The sequence below is a fragment of the Lemur catta genome, chromosome 1 (assembly GCF_020740605.2).
Source record: "Lemur catta isolate mLemCat1 chromosome 1, mLemCat1.pri, whole genome shotgun sequence".
NCBI lineage: Eukaryota > Metazoa > Chordata > Mammalia > Primates > Lemuridae > Lemur > Lemur catta.
In genome coordinates, this window is record NC_059128.1 from 181997273 (window position 1) to 182013371 (window position 16099).

The window sequence follows — 16099 nt, forward strand, 5'->3', positions numbered from 1 at the left end:
CAGCTCAGGGTGCTCTTCTAGAATGGTCTGAGTTTGCCACTCCCTGCCATATCCCTTTTTTTTCTGAAGGCACATAGTAATCAAATCAGTGACTTCTTCTTCCCCATAGAGCTCCACAGACATGCTATCTGGAGCTACAGAATATAGTAGTTATAAAGTTGCACAGCAGGTTTCTCCCCAGTGGAGACAGGAGATCAGGAAGAAGTAAGAAACATACTTTCAGTCAGACAACCTATCTGTATGGGAACTGTGGAGGAATAGGAACAAGGCAGATGCCAAATACCAATATCCTGTATTTAATCTGTCACCAAATGGAAGTGAGAAATTCCCAGGGAAATTGCACAAAAAACAGCACCAGTTTCTACTTCCAAATTTCCCTAAGCTTGTCCATTTTAAGCCCTTGGCCAATTATTATTTTCTAGCCTTTGGACTTCCTTGTTTTCTGTTTTCCTAAAATTCCTGCATCCTCCAGAGTTTCTTTCTACAATCCCTCTTCTGACATGCTGGCTTCCTGCAATAATGACATATTGTTTCTCATCTGCCTTTCTTCCCTTTATAATTTGTCCAGAGTAGGGATTATTTCCTTTAGCCAAGTTTTCTAACTGAGCAGCTAACATAGCAGTTCTTAATTTATTCTTTTCTCTAGATTGTCCCCACAACTAAGTAGCCACTATTAAAATTTGAGTAATAGTCTGTTTTTGCCATCCTACCACCTTTTCCCTAACTTGTGTTTGGAAGATAAGCAAGAGAGCCAAGACAAAAGTGATTAAGGTCAGAGAGTGACCCTCAAATCTATGCCAATCATTTCCGAGAAAATCTCAAGAAACCACTGATGGAAATCAATGGGGGATTTACCCATCTTCTGTTTAGATACACTGTTGCAACTTCTCTCAGCTCACCTTTAGCCAACAGACTTCAGGTACGGTCCTCAGCAATCTCTTTTGATGGTTATCTAATGACCTCAGATCTTCCAAAGTTGTGGGAGGGTGGTAGATAGCCAGCTTCCCTTGGCTGCCTTTCTCGTTGATATGATCTTAATACTGTCAACTTAAATAACAAACAGTGAGGGAGACTTCCTAAGAGAAAATGCCATTTATTTGGGAGTAGGCATTGTTAATGGGAATGTGCGTGCCATAGTAAACTATGAGTGTCTTCAGGGAGGTAAAGGAAGACACAAATTTACAAAAAAATGAGAAGCATTACATAATTGTTTTGTTGAGGGTCTCCGTATGTGTGTTAGGTTTTGTCTTCAGTTCTGAAGGCAGGCAATTTATAATTCTGCCTTAGCCATCACTTCTTGCTTTTGCAGAGATTTTAAGTCAACCAGACGTTAGAGCATAGGGCCTTCTCAGGTCTTTCCAAGGCATTTTCATGCACATGGCCTTTTAGATTCCCTGAATTATATCAGAATTTTCAAAGCTTACCTATGGGCATCTTATTCTCTAGCTTTTCTTTTTAATTTTTTTGGTCAGCTTGTTTTTCACCTTATTATGGCCACCCAAAGCACTGTGATATTAAACAATTGGTGTGGATTTTGTAAAATCAAAATTACTTGGGAAAGTCTCTTGGCACTGGGTGAGTTGTAAGTCAGGTCAAGTAAAGACAAATCCTAAGAGTCAGATTCCAAAGAGGTCAAATGATAATTAACTGAGAATGGGACTTTGAAGGCACCTCAATCCCTTTTGCCTTCTCCAGTGGCTTTTAGACTGCTGATTGGCATCCTCATAGAGGAGCTGTTGGTTCTCAAGGATACTGCAGAGCTGGGGAAAAGGAGATGGCAATAAAGTAAAAATAATAAGAAATTTTCTGTTCTTATAAAAATTTTACTGTTTTTCCTGAATAAACATACCTCAGATTGTTGTAAGCTTTTGATTAATTTCCAGAGTTCTGAGAAAGTTGATTTAGACAACTTTTGCCAATGTTTTTGTTGTTTTGATGGAAGAGTACATTTTTGGAAGTCTTTTGAAGTGTGCCATTCTTGCTGACATCACTGTACAATTAATTTTTATATATTGACTTTGTATCTTGTGATTTTTCTAAATTTACTTATTATTAATTATAATAACTTTTCTTGAAGATGCTTTAGAATTTTCAGCACACTATTCTGTCATCTGTGATTATGAAATATTGTATGATTATATTACTTCTTTCATTGCAAATTGTATGCCTTTACTTTTTTAATAAAATAATGTGATTAATTTATTTTGCAGTTTTTTCTAGACTCCTCTCTGATGCTTCTGAAAGTCTTCTCTTATTGTAGTACATATAAGTCATAAATGTTAAGTGATGAGAGAAAAGATCATATTTATGAAATATTAAGGGATAAAGCTTACTGTTTCTGGACGCTTAGGCAGCACTAACATGAATCAGAGTTACGACAATTTCCCAGATCAGTAAGAGAGAATGAATTCACCTTTTCTCCACATTTGTCCTGCTCAGGCCCTCAGTGGATTCAGGCTCTCCACACTGAGGAGAGCAATCTTCTTTACTCAGTCTACCAATTCAAATGCTAATCTTTTCCAGAAACACTCTCAAAGACACATCCAGAAATAATGTTTTAGCAGCTATCTGGGCATCCTTTGGCCTGGTCAAATTGACTTAGAAAGTTAGCCATCACACCATGTAATCCTCTAAAAAACAGAATGTACTGTACTTATAATGAGTTTCCTGGTCCTTCAGCCTATTGAAAAGTTTTAGCTTCATAAATGATAGAATTTGGACAAGTCCCCACATCCCTTATCTTTTAAGCCAAAGCTTGGTCCACCACAAGCAGGGTTTGTTAACATGGTTAATGATTCATGCTAATGATATTATCCTAGATTTTGACTAAATATCAGCTAAATTAACAAAAAAAAGTGTTCTTAAAAAATGTTGCATCCACCCAACCACAAAAATTTACTTCATGGCTTATTCGATGCTTGCATTTAGGCTCTGATTTATGTCTCAATGATAGCTATTTCAGGCTGATAATAGTTTCACAGGATGAAGAAATACTGTAGGAGTTTTAAGTTGCATGCTAATGATATTTGTGTAATTTGATGAATGATGGCATCTGTTTCAGAGTCTCTGTATTTGCGAAACATGTTACTACTGATTCTGTAATGTTTGAATTGAAAATTAGCTTCATGTTGTTAAGATGATCGTTGCACCTGAGAGAGTTCCCAGTCTACATCTGCTCTGCTACTTATTATTTAATATTTATAAAAAATTTAACCTTAGTACTGAAGAAGCTGGAAAAGGATATTATGGGGTTCAAAGCTCTCTGTTTGGGGCTGTTTTTTGTTTTTTTTCTTTCTTATATTCATGCACCCATACCAGACAATGTTGAAGAAAGTTGGAAAATAATGGCCTTGGATGCAGCTGCTAAAGTTTTTTCATTGATGGTAAGATTGACATTTATTTTCTGCTGAAACTTGGGATGCTATATTGACTAAAAATGAGTGCTTATGAACTTTCTTATTAGTAGAACTAATCATCATTTTGAAAGAAGTCTTGCTTATTTGTTAAATAACATTAAGTAAAATAAAACTTACTGCATCTGTGCAGAACAGAGTGAAACAGAAATTTTGCTTCCAAGAGTTTATGTATAAATGTAAAGACTCCATTTATTGTGATGTGCATAAAAGAAATGGTATTGTTGAAGGCAAAGGCTTTGAGGCTTATTTAATAACTTGACAAATTTGAATTTTCAGGGCAACCTAGTCCCATAATTATCTTTTAGTTGTTCAGATATACATTATTAGTGTATATACCTGTGTGATATTAATTTAGGGCTCTTACTATTCAATGGTTTTCATTGTCTTTCATCAATTCTAAATTTTTGGATTTCAGGGATTGTCTGACTTGCAATATGTAGAGTGGATTATGAGTTCTTACAAAAATAACTCCTTTATAAGGGGAAGATATTAAAAACTAGCATTTTTGAGTTCTTACAATGTACAGGCCTTTTATAATAGATATCTCGACTCATTCTCTACTCTCTTGCAATTATTTTTATCAGTTTATAGAGGAGGAAAAAGAGATTCAAAAGAACACATCCAGGTAGAAATGAACAACTCCAGAATTATAAGAATTGTCTCATTTCAAAGTCCGTACTCTTTCTGCCAAACCAGGTAGCCTTCAGAAAGGTTCTGCCATGGTAGTAACAACAGGAGGCTAAAAGGAGAAAGCAAAAACAGCAGTAGACAATCAGAAAAGAGAAAGCAATCCATCTGTATAGGAGGGAGAGGCTGTCCTGTGGTGCTTTGTACAGCAAACAACAGATCTGTGAACGACAACCAATACCTACTGGTGTCGTCTAAGTCCTTATATTTTTCTCTCTAATCACTCCTAGAGGCTCACCTTCTCCATAACTGTCTCTTTTTCCAATGCTCTTGCTCCTCAATTTAATCTAAAATGAAGGAATATGTGGATATGAAAGTGTCAGCTCCACACAGAAACTGCTATACTATCTTCCTTGATTACCTCATATATATTTAACACTCAACTGATATGGATATCATCAAAATTACAACATTATCAGAATATCCAACTCAAAAGTTCTACTTTTATTTTCTTAGCTTTAAATTTTTCTCACCATTCTCCATCTAGAATAAAATTATGCAATTTATATATTTGATATTACATATGGATTATCCTTTATTTTTAAAAAAGATTATAGGAAAAGCACACACACAATTACTTTAAAGATTACTCTAATAAATTTAACAGTTTGGGGCTGTTCCAGGGAAAACAATTTTATTCTTGTTAGGACTGAATTTTGTAACTCAAAGTTGTGATAGCAGCAAGAATGATTTTTTTTAACATATGAAAGGGAAGTAAAAAATAAATTTCTTGATAAAATGGCCTTGAAAAATAAATGTATTACTTTGCAATCATATGTTGAATTGGAAGGTAGAGTTTGGTAGAATAAAGCACATACAACCTTGGAAAATCTCCTTTACCCTTTATTGTATATTTTTTTACCTATAAAATGTGGATATTAATCATAAATACTTTGCAGAATTGCTGTCAAAATTAAAGATCATGTATGCTACAAGAGCCAAAAATAATCTCTTAAGTGGTAGCTTTTGTTATGGTTCAAAAATATTTAAGTGTCTAATCAAAAACAGAATATCTGAGAAATAAGAAACAAGGCAATATGCCCAAAATCTAATTTTTAAAAGCCAACTTGCCAAATGAAAAATTAACTAAATTTACTCATTTACCAAAAACTTGCTATAAAGGATATTCTAATGGATTATATCCAGTTAGCATGGAAATACTCAGTAATTCTTATTAGTGAAGAATATTTAAATAACAAGAAAAGATTTATTGAATATGTACATAGGACAGATGCTCTTCTAATGTGTTGAAAGTAGTAACTAATTTAAATCCTACTACAACTAATTGAGGGATTTATTATTATTACCATTATATAGACAAGAAAATTGAGGTACAGAGAGGAATTTGCTTAATGTCACACAGCTAAGAGGTAGTATAAGAGCCTGGTCTAGAAAAATGAATGCAGACTTGGCCTTGATGTTCACTGGCTGCAACTTAGAGTTTCTGCATGCTTCCTCATCATTAAAGCGTAGGGGTTAGGTTATATAATGCAAATGTAAATACTTTAAATTCTTTGGAATAATTGTAATAATACAGGCTGTTCAATGTATTATTATCCATGTAATTTTTGAGGTTTTTCTTTGGAGTAAACTGTGTAATGATATGACATAAATGCCCTAGAGAAACTAGTCAGAAACGACAAGAACTTTTTTCAATGACATCAGATATGGGATTTTAAAGGTGGGGGAACAAAGGTCACCAATCTATTTGGAATTGAAAACCAGGAAATTTGGATCATTAACAGTGTGGTCATGGTGATATTTAAAACTCTACATTAGATAAAATTAACAATAAAAAAAGGAAAATATGACAGCATGCCTACAAAAAAAAAGAAGAGGGGTTATAAGACTTGGAAATTTTTCAGATATGAATTTACAAATAAGAAATAATTATAGCAGGCATACAAAACTGCCAGTAAATTGATGGGTTTTGAATGAGAGAGCTCTTAATGTAAAATACAGAATACTTGAGATTTTCAAAGGCAACAAGGTCATGTAATAAGATCTTTACAGTATTATCTGGAAATACTGTTTAGAAAGTTTCTGTAATTTTTGTTTATTTTGCTTATATTTTCTTCCTTTTTAAAACTTTCTCTTTATTTGCATTTGTTATTTAAAGATCCAAATGTTTAGTTTTGTTTATTTTGTTTTGTTCTTACAGGCCATGTGTATTGAAAAGATGGGGATTATAAAATATGAGGAGTTTATTTCCATAATATTGAGCCTGGATTATACCCAACCACATTCAGATGAATACCTCACAGTGACTGATACGGCATTTATTGACATTCCAGTACGTTTGTACTTGCCAAAGAGAAAGTCAGAAATCCCAAGACGAGCTGTAATCTATGTTCATGGTGGTGCTTATTGTTTTGGAAGTTTCAGTAAGTCCATTTTATAAGGGATAAGTATAACTGGCTCTATGTTTTTCATATAAGAACTATTTTTATAACTATACATACTTACATATATCTATATATGTATACTTATATGGATATGTATAAGTATACATATAAATATTATATATCTAATAGAGAGATAGGCATAGACATACTTTTGGGAAATAATACGGGGATTTTGAATTCAGTTTTGGTTTTGTTTTGAGTTGGTAAACATTTTATTCTCCTTGGCTTTCATATTGCATGCACATATATCAATTGAAAATAGGGCATAAATAAATCAATTACTAAAACTTTTTTCCTCTGGGATCTGAATATATTCAGGAGCAGAAACATTGAAGTGATACAGATGTTTTATGTAGCAAATCAGAAGGATGTGCTATTGATTGCTACAAGATCAAATTTGTAATTGATAATAATATTAATAGTGGTAACGCTTAGACTGAAGTTGCTAGTCTTTACACTAAAAAGAAAACACAAAATAGAACTATGTAATAATAAACTCTTCCCATGAAGTCCAAGTTCCATACTTGTCTCTAGTGATCATTCTAAGATGCATATACACCAGATTCAAAACAAGAACAAGAATAAATTTATCTTTATTAAAACTTCGGAAAACTTCATCATAGAATAGTGCTGGTATGTGGAGAGTTACTGTTCTATTTAAGTAAAGTAATAAAATTAAGCAAATGAATAGAATTGACAAAAGTTCAACAAATAATAAATGAATCTTTCTTTTTCACCTGTCTTTCTCTAAGCCTCGTTTGGTTCTAAATAGTTTGAGAAACTTTTAAAGGTATCTGCAACATAGTGAGCAAATATTACTTATGAGTATTAGGCAAACAATATAAACATGGAAATTTAATGAGGAACAAATACTCAGATTAATAGAAAAAATGCTCAGGCTGCAATTTTGGCTTTCTAGTTTCTGATAACTAACATGGAAAAAATATAATCAGTTACAAATTTCATGGTGACTTATTAAAAGAAAACTATGTAGATGACTTAGAGATTGAAGAATTTATTCAGTTGACTAGCCTCAGGGGGCATTTGAAGAGCACTGTGGCTCCTCAATTGAAGAAAGATTATGAGGTGTTTTTTTTTTTTTAAAGGTTGGAAGACATTGAGTACATGACCTTGTAATTTTAGATTAGGCAGCAGTATTTAACCTTACTGAAAACTCATGTTTTGTGGGTGATCCTTGCTTGGTTTGATGGGTATAAGCCTAAAAACCATCAGATCAGTATTGTTCTTGCAAGCCATATGTTTTATCAGCTACTCAAATTTCACAGATAAGGAAGGTAGGTACCAAGACCAGAAAAATTACAGGGCCCAGAGGGAAATAAGGACTCCCTATCATGTTTTTAAAATTCTTTTTACAGTCTATAAAGTAAAAAAAAAATGCAAAACTAGATAATTTCTTATCCTGAGATGAGAAATTTGGCTCTCTGCCCATAGAAAAAGACTTTCTATTATGTGATGAACATTTAAAAACTCATTCTCTCACTTAGCTATTGATTTTTATGGTATAAATAACTTATAAGTATAGGCTGATAGAGCAACATCAAGACGTAATTAGGGCCGGGCGCGGTGGCTCACGCCTGTAATCCTAGCCCTCTGGGAGGCCGAGGCGGGTGGATCGCTGGAGGTCAGGAGTTGGAGACCAGCCTGAGCGAGACCCCATATCTACAAAAAATAGAAATAAATTATCTGGACAACTAAAAATATATATAGAAAAAATTAGCTGGGCATGGTGGTGCGTGCCTATAGTCCCAGCTACTCGGGAGGCTGAGGCAGTAGGATCGCTTAAGCCCAGGAGTTTGAGGTTGCTGTGAGCAAGGCTGATGCCACGGCACTCACTCTAGCCTGGGCAACAAAGTGAGACTCTGTCTCAAAAAACAAAAATAACAAAAACAACAACAACAACAACAACAACAAAAAGACATAATTAGTAAAAGCAATTTTAGGAATAGGTAATACGAGGCAGTAAAGTTAAAGATTCTCTTTGGGGGATATGATTTAGAGGTGAATCTTACAATTTCCAGCAAAGCAGATGTTCTGTATATCTTTCAGGAAATCTTCATTAAGATTGTTTTCCTTACAAAATATTTTGAAAGAAACTGAGAAAGTGAATTGTAGAGCATACACTATGACAAGTGGGAAAGTTGATTTCTACTACCAGTAGGTCATTAAATATGAAATGTCCAATTTTGAATCAAAACTTTAGTTTCTTATATCTCAAACAAGAGGAAGTATGATTAATCAAAGTATGTGCCTAAACTATTGACACAGTTTTGCCATGTTAACTGTAGCTTGCTTATGCCAGCTGCTAAGAAGCCTGGAGAGTGATTGGTGATGAAATCACGAAAAACATTTCCCACAGCTTGTTGAGAATTGAATATTTTTCCTTTCAAGAAGTGGTTCAAAGCCTGGAAGAAGTGGTAGTCAGGTGATGCAAGGTCTGGTGAATATGGTGGATGACAGAGAGTTTCCAAGTCCAGCTGCTGTAGTTTGAGCAGCCTTGTTTTTTGTGACATGTGGTCTTGCAAGAAGATTGGCCTGTCTCTATTGACCAATATCTGCTGTTTAATTGCAAGGATCCTCATCATTTTGTCCAATTGGTTGTGTAGACATTGCTGTAATTGATTGACCAGATTTCATGAAGCTGTAGTGGATAATACCAGCACTGGACCACCAAACAGATACCTTTAGCTTTTTTTGATGAATTTTCGGTTTGGCCTGTGTTTCAGCACTTCATCTTTATCTAACTATTGTGCCAAACACTTGCTATTGTCAAAAAGAATCCATTTTTCATTACATGTAACAAAACGTATAGAAATGGTTTGCCTTTATGTTGTGACAGCAAAGAAAGGCAAGCTTCGAGACTATTTCTCTTCTGATGCTCAGTTAGTTCATGTGGTACCCATCTATCCAGCTTCTTTACATTGCCCATTTGTTTCAAATGGTCCAATATTGTTGGAATAATTGTGTCAAACCTTGCTGCTAATTTGTGCATAGGCTGAGATGGATTCACTTCCACTACAACTTTCGGCTCATCATTATCCACTTTGGTCTCAGGTCACCCACATGGCTCATTTCAGGATTAAAACCACCAGAATGGAACTTTTCAAACCATTGACATACTGTGAGTTCAATAGCCACATCCTTCCCAAACACTTCATTGGTATTTCAAGCTATCTGTACTGCATTGGTTCCATGATGGAACTCATATTCAGAAATAACACAATTTTTTGACTTCTCTATGATTTCACAAAAATTTCTCTAAAAAGAAATTTGAAAGATAATCACAAGCCAAACATGCATTTGAAAAAATAAGGATGTACCTTCACAGCAAAACAAAATAAAAAAACAACAAGAAGTGTTAAAGTGAAATGTCAGAGATACCAACTGTCAAACTTAGTACTTAAGGAAAGTGGACATTCAATACTTAATAAACTAATATAAAGCCGCAAGACAGCATTTTTCAAATTATAGAGGCTCAGATAATCTAGAGGGCTTGTTAAACAGTTTGTTAGTCCTGCCTGCAACAGTTTTGATTCAGTAAGTCAATGGTAGGACCTGGGAGCTTGCATTTCAAATTAATTTTCAGTTGTTGCTGATGCTACTGGTCAGGGTACCACCCTACTCTAGATTGCTTCTGGTAATGAGTGTCCCTGCTGGGGCTCAGAAATCTTGATAACATGTATCTAGCCACCTCTACTTCTCATTTCTGTCAAGGACTAGTGTGAATCTGCATCAGTCTAGGCCTCCTGGCCTCTCCCAGTCAGCTAGAGATTAAGCTTATTACTATTGCAGAGGAAATAGAGGATATGGGGGATTGTGTGCTCTCAAAATTTTGAGTCTTTCATCCCTCCCTCGATCTTTCCCTTCTATAAATTTGTTATTGATCATGCCAATCCCTAGCTCACTTCCTTCTAATACTCTCAGAAGAAGAAACATCTTCTCCTTTGACAGAATCAGTCTTTCTACATTTGCTTGATATGATGTGGCTCTTAACCAATTTGCTGAATTTATCACTAATCTCCATCAATTCTCTGTCTTAAAGTTTGTTTGTTTGTTTTAATTTTAAAATGATTCCTCCCAAACGTTTTATGGGCACTGACATCAGGAAAAAAAAAAATTCCACTTGTCCCTGAATTCCTTTTTTGATTAGTCACTTATTTTCCTTTCTTTCTTAGACTTTTTTTTTATACACCTCAGTAGGTTCTAGTCCTTCCCTATTTCCTTGTTTCCCACCTTGAATGAATTACTCAAGCTCTATAATGTATTGCATTTGATAAAGTCCACTTTTTTCTCCTCCTTGACATTTGCAGACCTCCCTTTGTTTTCTATAACAAAATATCTTCTAAACTTTCTTATGCTATTTACTGTTTTCTCAGTGTCTCTCTTTCTCTCTTATCTCTCATCTCCTATTTAAATATAAAACAAGCAAACAAATAACATATTCTCTAACATATTGTTCTTCATAATTTCATAAATATTCTTGTCCTCCAGAATTCCCTCCTTGGCCTTCTGGCTTTGAGTACATTTTCTCTTTCCCAATCCCTTATCTTCTCCAAGTATCCACATGCTACCGATATCCAATTATGCGTCTCCTTCTCTATTAGGCATATCCATCTGGACAAATCACAGATTGCTAAAACTTGATATGTCTAAACACAATTCTTCTTACGTCCAAACAGCCTCAGGAAACAAACAAATAAAACCCACTGTCCATTCAATCCAACAGCTCAGCCTTCTAAATGCTCTAAGTGAATAGCAAGTATTTACTGTTCTTTACTGTTTCTCAGTCCCCCCACATTGAATTATCATGTCCTGTTCATTCCACTTCTCAACATCTTGACCTTATTGCCACAATTTAGTACTTCATGGTCTTTCATAGATATTCCTTTCTGATGTCTCTGCTTCTTTCCTATTCAATTGTATTTTCTCTTCTACATTTAGTGCCCTAGGTCTTTCTAACACACTAATCTGGTCATATGATTTCCTTATTCCAAATTCTTCAGTGACAGCCACCATTTAATGAAATAAATCTAAATTCCTTAGCATAGTATTCAAATTTCCTGACCTCTACACTTATTAACTTTCTTGTTTCTACCATTGCTCCCCTCTGTAATTTTGTTTCAACCATACTAAAGTGCTTTTAGTTCCCTGAACACCTCATACGTTTTCATTTCTCTCTACAACTATGCCTTTCCTATTGTACCTCAAGAAAACTACTCACACTTTTATTTATGTTCAGGTAAAATATCAGTGAGTGTGTGTGTGTGTGTGTGTGTGTGTGTGTATGTAAATGTAGTCTTCAAAAAACTCTAAAAGAGTTTAGTAACTGGCTCAAAAGATTTTAGCAATGTTTCTGTGTGTATCTTGCAGCTTGTATATACCTGATGCTCACAGTCCTTGTTTTGTTTCATAATTATGTTTTATATTTGTTTCAGCATCACCCCAATAAGTGGTATCACCTTTGTAAGCACTTTCCATACATTGAATATTCAACAATTATTTTACCTTTTTTGGAAAAATTTAAAAAAAAGAATGACTGAAAGGGACTTCTGATAATTTCTAAAGGGATTATTATTCAAAATGTTCTAGTACTTTTTTAATGTATTTTTCACCTCCTTAATGTTTTCAGTAAATTAGATTTCCTCTATAATTTAATTTGTATCAAGTATTAGTATGGTCAGAATAATGTGTGCTTCCTTGATAAGATGAATTAAATACCAAATTGTCCTCATTTCTCTCCAAGGAGGTGCATTAATGCCATAAAAGTTTTTATATGGTTTATGAAATATCCAAGTGTTCATATACATACCACCTTGGATTTCAGCAAGCACAAGAGAAATGCCCCCAGATGGGAAGATATCAGTTCACTTGAAAAATACTAGGAAATATTCCTTATTATTAGATTTATATCATTTTTACTGACATGGGCAATGACTGTGATATATAAATCCTAAAAATGTGAGAATTATTACTTAGGATACAACATTCCAACATTCTGCTCACACTTGAACTCCAGCTGTGTCTTTTTTCTATATCTTGATTTTATATTTGCATGTTATTTGTGTTTAGATCTTTCAAAACTTATATAAAGTAGAAAGAACTTTTAGATACTTTCTATTTTTTGACCAATAAAAAATAAGTATTCTAATTATCTTACAGTATTTGCAAATTATAATTTTCTTTCTTTGCTTTCCTGGGCTTTCTCTTTTTCTCTCTCTAAAACATGCCAAAGTTGCTTTGAGAACTAAGAATATAGAGAAATGTTGCTATAGTAGACTTTTTATATACTTCTGTGGTCCTTGTTTTTCAAAATTTATCCTAATATCTTCTTGCTTCTACATGGGTTCTACAAATACTATAAATTCAATAAATGGGCAGGATAGAGGATACCATGAGCAGACAAATTATATCAGCAAATATTTTATGTGTGAAGACAGTTTGAGATAAGGATAGGAGACAAAAACTTAATTTGACTTTGGTTGTAAAATAAGTAGAAAAGTATTGGGACATAATGAAAACATAGTTTTGAAAAAATCATTGAGGGGCTTTAAAGGTGAATGTCAGAGGGTTCTTATATCTTGTGCATTTTGGTCTTTGTCTATGTATTGTGCATTGCCTTTTCTTGCAAATTATCAGCTCAGTCTTTAACCATTATTTTTTCTACCTAAAAGATTAGGTGATTTACTTTTCTGCTTTCCAGGGTATTATACATTCAGGATTTTAAATGAGGTTTTGTTTTTTTTTACTTTCAAATCACTAATTTTATTAGTAAAAATGTGCATCCAAGAAAATTTAGAAATGAAATTGAAGAGTATAATGCTATAAAATGTATCCTCCATGGATCTGAACACAAATTAATATCACCTAGTTACACTTGTTGTGAACACAGGTCTCTTGGTTTCAGTCCCAAGGTAACTATAATTCTAAGAGGGACTCAGTCTTTGACTAAACAAGTGTCCTCGGTGGCTGTGAGTCCAATGATATAATGATATAATTCTCAACAATTACTTTGTATTAAAATTCATTAGAGGTACTTTTTAAAAAAAATTCAGATTTCTGTATCCAACCAAAAACATTTGATTCTGTAAATCTGGAAAGACGTCTACAGTCTACAATATTCATTTTAACAAAAATATCAGGTGATTCCAGTATTGCAAAGAAGACACACTAGAAAAGGCTCCATTCAAATAATCCCAAACAGACTGAATTTAAGACCTCTAAGCAAGTGATTTTATTATTTCACTAATTGAAGTGTTTTTCATCTGTCTAGGAATATTGTCTTTATTTATGACCTAATTTTGCAAAGAACATCTAAGGAGAGTTGCTTCTTCCTCAGGGTTCATTCTATACTTTCAAACTTTCTGTACTTTCCACAGAATTCTTCATGTTTCCATTTTGTATAATAATCCCTTTAATTCAGGATCAAACACTGGAAACCTGAAAATTGATTCCAGCCACAGACACAGTTTTGAGTTTGTCTTTTGTTTTCTATTTTTTACCTGATTTTAGAGTTTTTTTTCTTTTTTCTTTTAGCATATTATAGAGGGACAAATCTTTAGGTTACGCATATTGCCCTTGCCCTACCCAAGTCAGAGCTTCAAGCGTGTCCATCCCCCAGATGGTGCTCATCGCACTCATTATATATGTATACACCCATCCCCTCCCCCCCCACATCTGCCCAACACCCGACACCCAATGAATGTTATTCCTATATATGTACTTAGGTGTTGATCAGTTAAAACCAATTTGATGGTGAGTACATGTGGTGCTTATTTTTCTATTCTTGGGATACTTCAATTAGTAGAATGGGTTCCAGCTTTGTCCAGGAGAACATAAGAGATTCTATATCCCCATTATTTCTTATAACTGAGTAATACTCCATGGTATACATATACCACATTTTATTAATCCACTCATGTATTGATGGGCACTTGGGTTGTTTTCACATCTTGCAATAGAGAATTGTGCTGCTATAAACATTCGAGTGCAGATGTCTTTTTCATAGAATATCTTTTGTTCTTTTTGGTAGATGCCCAGTAATGGCATTGGTGGATCAAATGGTAGATCTACTTGTATCTCTTTGAGGTATCTCCATATTGCTTTCCACAGAGGTTGTACTAGTTTGCAGCCCCACCAGCAGTGTATGTGTGTTGCTATCTCTCTGCATCAACATCAACATTTATTGTTTTGGGACTTTTTGATAAAGGCCATTCTCACTGGGGATAAGTGGTATTTCATTGTGGTTTTGATTTGCATTTCCCTAGTGATTAGAGATGTTGAGCCTTTTTTCATATATTTGTTGGCCATTAATCTGTCTTCTTTTGAAAAGCTTCTGTTCATGTCCTTTGCCCACTTTTTGATAGGGTTGTTTGATTTTTTTCTTGCTGATTTTCCTGAGTTCTAAATAGATTCTAGTTATCAGCCCTTTATCGGATGTGTAACATGCAAATATTTTCTCCCATTCTGTAGGTTGTCTTTTTGGTCTTGTGATAGTTTCTTTGGCTGTGCAGAAGCTTTTTAATTTAATCAGGTCCCATTTATTTATTTTTGTTGTTGCTGTGATTGCCTTTGGGGTCTTCTTCATAAATTCTTTGCCTAGGCCAATGTCTAGAAGAATATTTACAATGTTTTCTTCTAGAATTCTTATAGTTTCATTACTTAGGTTTAAGTCTGTTATCCACCGTGATTTGATTTTTGTGACAGGTGAAAGGTGCAGATCCTGTTTCAGTGTTCTACATTTGGCTATCCAGTTTTCTCAACACCATTTATTGAATAAGGATTCTTTTCCCCAGTGTATGTTTTTGTCTGCTTTGTCAAAGATTAGATGGCTATATGAGGATGGTTTTATATCTGGGTTCTCAATTCTGTTCCATTGGTCTATGTCCCTGTTCCTATGCCAGTACAATGCTCTTTTAGTTACTATAGCCTTGTAGTATAGTTTGAAGTTGGGTAAATTGATGATCCCCATTTTGTTCTTTTTGCCTAAGTTTGCTTTTTCTATGTGGGGTCTTCTCTGGTTCCATACCAAGCATAAAATTGTTTTTCTATATCTGTGAAAAATGATGTTGGTATTTTAATAAGGATTGCACTTAATCTGTAGATCACTTTGGGTAGTATAGACATTTTAACAATGTTGATTCTGCTGACCCACAAGCATAATATGGTTTTCCACCTGTTTATGTCCTCTGCTATTTTATTCCTCAGTGCTTCATAGTTCTCCCTGTAGAGGTCTTTTACCTCCTTAGTTAAATATATTCTTAGGTACTTTATTTTCTTTGTTGCTATTGTAAAGGGTACTGAGTCTTTGATTTGGTTCTCAGTTTGACTGTGGTTGGTGTATAGGAATGCTACCTGTATCTGTACATTGATTTTGTAACCTGAGACTTTGCTGAATTTGTTTATCAATTCCAGTAGTCTCATGGCAGAATGGGGGTTTTCTAGGTATAAGATCATATCGTCAGCAAAGAGAGATAGTTTGACCTCTTCTGCCCCCCATTTGGATGCCCTTGATTTCTTTCTCTTGTCTGATTGCTCTGGCTAGGACTTCTAGCATTATGTTGAATAGAAGCGGTG

General features: G+C 34.3%; 1 protein-coding gene across 1 annotated transcript in view; it reads left to right on the forward strand.

Annotated features, from left to right (window-relative positions):
• Positions 1-3245: 3245 nt before the first annotated feature.
• Positions 3246-16099, forward strand: part of AADACL2 (arylacetamide deacetylase like 2) — a 37477-nt gene continuing 24623 nt past the window's right edge. Inside the window, exons 1-2 of the mRNA XM_045556179.1 lie at positions 3246-3383; positions 6265-6487. Coding sequence (XP_045412135.1) covers positions 3246-3383; positions 6265-6487 — 361 coding nt within the window. The remainder of the gene's footprint in view (positions 3384-6264; positions 6488-16099) is intronic.